This window comes from Labeo rohita, chromosome 20 (genome assembly GCF_022985175.1).
Source record: "Labeo rohita strain BAU-BD-2019 chromosome 20, IGBB_LRoh.1.0, whole genome shotgun sequence".
Classification (NCBI taxonomy): Eukaryota; Metazoa; Chordata; class Actinopteri; order Cypriniformes; family Cyprinidae; genus Labeo; species Labeo rohita.
The window spans coordinates 22,365,637-22,371,902 of record NC_066888.1 but is presented as its reverse complement, the minus strand read 5'-3'; the positions used below and the strand labels follow the sequence as shown (position 1 = coordinate 22,371,902).

At 37.4% G+C, this 6,266-nt stretch overlaps 1 protein-coding gene across 1 annotated transcript; it reads right to left on the bottom strand.

The window, feature by feature from the left end:
* Window positions 1-4,448, bottom strand: gorab (golgin, rab6-interacting). The gene is made up of 5 exons (XM_051137845.1): window positions 4,238-4,448; window positions 3,652-3,985; window positions 3,026-3,127; window positions 2,750-2,890; window positions 1-1,319 (listed from the first exon to the last, which is right to left on the bottom strand). The coding sequence occupies exons 1-5, from the start codon at window positions 4,299-4,301 to the stop codon at window positions 941-943; spliced, it is 1,020 nt and encodes a 339-aa protein (XP_050993802.1). The 5' UTR covers window positions 4,302-4,448; the 3' UTR covers window positions 1-940.
* Window positions 4,449-6,266: the final 1,818 nt, after the last annotated feature.

The following is a 6,266-nucleotide window of genomic DNA, read 5'->3' as shown; positions in this document are numbered from 1 at the left end:
TTTATACAATACTTTCAAATCATAATAATGCACAGGAATAATCAAATGCATGACATTCATTAAATATATATATTTTAAACCATTTTTGAATAATACCATATAACTGTACTGTTACGTAATGTTTTTAGTGTAGGACAAATGCTCTGCATGATGTATCTTAGTTTCATTAGAAAACTATAAAATTATATACAAACAATATATGCATTTAAAAAAAACCTCAATAGCATTCAACATCCCACACTCTAATGGTTTTTTCTTCCATACAGTACGAATCAATTGTTCTCATCGCTGCTGAACAAACTGCTAAAAAACCCCTGCTGTTATTGATTTGTTAACATTTGCATCAAGTTATTTTTATGAGACAAGCCATATATAGATAAAAGATTCCACCATTCACTTATGCAACATCATGTGAAATAAATCACAAGTACAAACTACCACCAGGCCATGTGCCACTATTCCATTTTGAATAATGTCAAAGTTATAAAACAATCAAGTTAACAGCATTTAGTATTTTTATAGTGTTTTTAAGACGCACAATGCTTAAGAGATTCGTAATCCATTTACTTAATGGAAGACAGATTAAATTGTACAAATGACTGACATCCAAAAGAACCACAGGAATAAAAAAAACAGTACTGTTTTAATCGCCCACATTTAGGATCGTGCGCACCATCAATGAACACCAAAAACCGAGCTTAACGGATCAAAATCAATATTTCAGCACTATAATGCTAAGGCATTTTTAATGTTAGTAGTATGGAATAACCCTCACAGTATTTGGAAAAGCAATTGACACCAATATTAAAATGAGGCTGGCTTTTATCCTCACAAAATGCAGGATTGTTGGTTTATTCAACACTCTCACAGTTTCATAACCTGGTAGCAAGTGTTATGTAAACTGTCATACAGCCTCTATTAAATTGATGATGTTTGGAAGCTAGCTTAGCCCATCTGCAGAAACATCTGTTGCTTTGCTCTCCTGATTATCTTGGCTGATCGCTGATTCTGTAATGGAACTGTCTTTGCTCATACTTGAGCCGTCCACTTCTGTTTCTGCTGCAGGACCGTTTTCGGTAACAGGCTGGGAGCTGGACTCCCTCTCTTTGTCCTCTAGAACTGTTTCCTCTGGGATGGGGATGTCCTCAGCATTGAGCTCTAGCTGAAGCATCAACTCCTCCAGTTTCTGGGCCTTGCGCAGCTCATTTTGTTGGATGATTGCACACAGGTGCTCTGTCAGCTGCTCTTTCACCTCCGTTTTCCTGTGCAAGTCCATCTTAGCGGCAACATACTCAGCCTCTGCTTTCTCGAAGCGCTTCCTGTCAACAATAAGAGATTGGCAGAGACAGGAGAGTTAGAAATGCATATGATTGCTCACAGGAATTGCAACCATTTTGCTGTACTCAAATTACAAAGTACAAACGCTCAACTGAGTACAAACAGCGTGTAAAATAAGAAGAAAGATTCCTGCCTTGGTAAACGATTTTCAAAGTATTTTAAAAATGACTACAAGAAATTATAAAAACTAAAAATTATTACTAAAATATTTTCTTAAATATATTTGCATTTCAATTTGTTTTAAATCTTTTTTTTTTATTATTATTATTTTGATGTACATGCATTTGTCTTTCATAATTTGGACGAATTATTATAGAAATGCTACAGAGGGCAGTATTTTCACCTCTGAGCAAACATACTTCTACATGCATGGACTTCCAACTACTTTAATCATGTACTAGTTTAGGCTAGTACATTTGCTGCTTTAAAGGGAACCCCAGGTAATAAGATTTGTATGGCTTAATACAACTGAAATATAAAGCAGAAAATCCATGAAAAATGTACGTTATTTCAAAAATCCACATCATTTTATACGTATTTTGGACTCTGGGCGTTGCCATTATTTTGATGATGTGAAATGTTTGCACTCAGTGAGCAACTGGCACTACCTGTTGCTATTTTTATTGCAACACAACTAAAATAAAATACTGATACGACGCCACATTGTGCAGCTTTTGGTTGGAATTTTCAGTTGAAAGGCAACAAGAGAAGCAGTGTAAGTCTTCACTGCTTTCCTAGTGATAAGAGGAGGAGAAAAGGATGGGAAGATGACTGTGGACGATTAAAACTTCCTAAAGACCTGCGTCTTTGTTCTCTCCACTTTAGCCCTGATGCCTTTAAGGCTTTTAGTAGACCACAGCTACTGAAAGAGCTTACAAACAGCAAAGATGAGAAAAGCTAGATGCCATCCTGGCAGGATGTAAACATGCAGCGCTTGTCACGATGCCGCAGCCACTGAAGGAGTTTCTCAGTGTGGATTTCACTCAATATCCGGGGGCGTTTAGACTCCTTGTGAGGAAACAAATCTATGGTATGGCATTTGGCTTATATCCATTGCCACATGTAAGCTCTTTCAATAGCTGTGGTCATTGTATCAGTATTTTTTTTTCCGAGTTTTGTTGCGGTAAAAATAGCAACAGGCAGTGCAAATAACTCACCAAGTGCAACCATTTCACATTATTGAAATTATGATGCCCCCATAGTCCAAAATATGTATAAAACAATGTGGATTTTTAAAATACATATTTGAATAAGAGACATCATTTACGTTATATTAAGCCATACAAGTCTTAATACCCAGGTTCCCTTTAAGGTTATAGATCTGAGGAAGTGGCACATAAAAGTGAGAGCAATTTCAATGAGAAGCTCCTGTGAAATTGGATTGTAAAATGGGCCTAAAATTAATATTTACCACGCCTGGGAATAATCCATGCTTGATTGCTCGATCAGTTTTCTGAGAATCCCAATGTCACTGGACACAGAATCATCCAGTAACTGAAGTTCTCTCTGGATCTTCTTCAGCTTCACAGCTTCAGCCTGTGTCTGTTTGGATCTGGGAATGAGGAAGTTATATTTAAAACACTGTGCTTATCAAACATTACCTTTGTATTTTCATACATACAAAAGCTTATCTTACTCCAGGCAGACTGATTTTGAAAACAGTTTAAAACTAGAGATTCGCTCTTACTTTTCAGCAATGGTTTTTGCAAGGAGAGCTTTTCTTTTCTTATTCTTCTCTTCCATCATCCGTTGCTCCCACTGCAACTGCTGTAGACGGTTTTTCTCTCGCCTGTTACAAGAAAAGTTAGGTGGAGTCTTATATTTGAAGCCATTACAACACAAAAATAATATATATTGTTGTCTATACAAGTGGAATGTACATTAATATATCCAGTAAAAGGTTTTTGAACATCAGCATTATTCAGAGTTTTATTCATTATTCATATTTAAAACAGTAAAAGCTAGGACAGAAATATATTAAGGGAAAATAAGAGTATAGAAAAAGAGAAATAACTAGATTTTTTTTAATAATAGTGTCCAATTCCAAATTAAAAACATGGCAACTGTTTGTCACAATGCAGCAAAAGATAAAGGAAAAAAGAAAGAATAAAGAATCGTATTCTTTATTCAGAATATCTGTATTTTTTCCTCTATTTTTTTTTATTATTTTGGGATAAAATATGATTCAAATATTATCTTGTATAGTAATATACTTTACAAAATATTTAATATAAAATTCTGCAATACAAAATATCTTTACATCAGCACATGAATATCCAAGCAGGTGTTTGCAAAGGAAATAGACTTACTAACAATTCCACTTCCTGTTTGTCCAGCTCCTTGATGACTGCTGTTGGCACAGACTCTGCAGGTGATTCTGGTTCATGCTTAACAGGTTGTGCTTCATGTTCAACTAGTTGTGACTCCAATGGTTTAGGCTCGTCCTGTGGTTTGACAGGAGCAGGGTGACTGACAGCAGGTGGGTCAGGGGGTTTAGCAAGCTGTTGGTCGGGTGGAAGAGAGTGGCTGTCCTCCTTCTGCTTGGCTGCTTGCTGCAGAGCCCTTTCCCGCTGCATCTGCTGTCTACTCCGGTTAGTCGGAGCGGCTTTACGGCCACGACCCAATGTGACAGGCACAGCCTGGTTTACTGAATAACAGCACATTAGAACAGATTTATCAGTATTCAAAATTCCAGTAAGTGCCTGACTGTGTCTTAAAATCTAAGAGAGGATCCAAACACGATGTCTTGTTGCAAGTCAACATGTGTAGGAGACGTTTTCCGTACTTAATAACGTGCAAAATAACAATCGGCATCATTATATATGCATTTCGTTACATATAAAGGCAAACTGCATCAATGAAGAACGTTTCTGAGTGATGGTTTAACATTTGTACTCACTGAATTCGCCGTTGTGTTTCAATCTTCGCAGTTCTTCCTCTGAAAATCCAGCCCATGCAGCCATTCTCAGTACCTTATAAAGTTACTTGCAACAAAAAGCAAATCGGTTTTATCAGAGACAATTATATGCGGGTTAAAGTTGCATTTTTTCAACATACACACACGGAAACTTTTCATCTGCCCGCCATGTTTGTGTATAATGACTGCCACGTTCAAGACCCTAGAAAGGCCCCTTCGCGAGTGCCCTCGGAATTTGCCTGTTTGCTTTTTTTTGTACACACATTTAATATCCTATTATACTAATGTAATGTTGCGAATAAAATACAACTTTTTTTTTTAATTCTATAGTTTTAAGTAAGTATTTAAGCCAGTCGTTTGAGGTGGCTGACTTTTATATATATAAACAGTTACTGTCCTTAATTGTCATGAGAATAATCCCTGTACGATTATAAATACTTCCCTACTTTATATTCAGAAACAGAAAGCAAACAAAGTGTTGGGTATAAGTTTGGGGATTAGTTTTTGGTATACCACATTCAAGGAAATAGGAAGTGTTGCCAAGTCCTCTGTTTTCCCGCGGAATTGAGTTTGCAAACAGCTTGATTGACAGGCGGTCTGACCAATCATAGCGCAGAATTGTCCAGCAAACAAAATAGACAGAAGAGTAGATTCACTTAAGTGGACTTCAACTATAATCATTGTGTGAATAGACGTCTTTCCACGGTTGAGATAAAATACATTCTGATGTCCATTCATGATTATTTCCGTGCTTTAAATGGTCGTTTCACATCTCATTGATCTAGTAAGAGGCATATTTATTGTTTGAATTTCTTAAAAAATGACAAAAATTTAAAGCTGAGACCTTGTTTCATACTAGAAGTAACCTGCTCTCTTGTCTGTCGGCATGTTGTCAGTTTCCTCTTTGCTCCGTGATGTATTTTTCACTGCGTGAGAACATGATGTGTAGTGTGAGAGTTGCATTGTTTGTCACACATAGCAACAGTAATTAAAGAGGGCGTGTTTTTGCAAAGGGTCATTTGGGCTACCTTATCACTGTTGCAGCCAGCTGTTTTTCATGTCCGCGGGTTGAAGCAACCCCTAATAACGTGATATTTAACAAGGGAAACCTCACCAAAAACGTGTATTTTACCCCTGGAACGTGATTTTTACTGGGGAGCCCCCTCCGAAATGCAATGGGGCAGTTTTGAATAGGAATTGGGCAGGTTTTGTTGTGAAAACCTGGCAACCCTGAATATAGGTTATGCTTGTGCACACAGAGCAGTGAATTAAACAAGCTGGGCTGTATACTTTTTGTAAGTGTTTTAATGTTGTATGAGAGATGTTTGGTTTTTAGTAGTCCTCCAGGAAAGCTACATCAGACTATTGGAGTCAGTGGCTAATTTTGTTTATCCTCCTCTTCTTGCTCCAATTACCCTCTTCACATTCACTGAGCCATCCTGCACTCCTGCACTCCTAGTGGTAGAGAGGTCGGAGGTTAATGAAAGAGCATGCTCGGTGATAAAAAGCATGAAATCCACAGAGAAAAAGAAACGTCAAACAGTTGTATCGAGTTACACTTTTGTTTTATTGCCAAAAGCACCCATGATTGTGGCAGGAGTATAAGTGCAGAGCTCAGGCTCCCTGTGTGGGGCTGTGAGACGCCCGGTAATTTCTCTGGATCAACTGCTTATCTGAGTGATCTGGCACGTGTTGCCAAATTAGTGCTGAATGGGTGAACTCGTGTCTGCTACTTTTGCCGGAACACTAATGTCTGATTTCCCATTATTACCATTAGGAGCAGTAAGACGTTCTGGGTTAGACCTCCATTTCTGGTGGGTGGTTTGGTAGCCTAATAAGTGTGTTGAAATGCGAGTGAAAGTAAGAAAAAGAATATATTAGTATTTCACATGCATTGAAAGATATATAGTATTTAGACAGGTTTTAAAAGGTAAATAAATAAGTAAATTTTTATTTTTATTTGCTGTCTGTGCAGGGTCAGAAACCTCTCGGATTTCATCAAAAATATCTT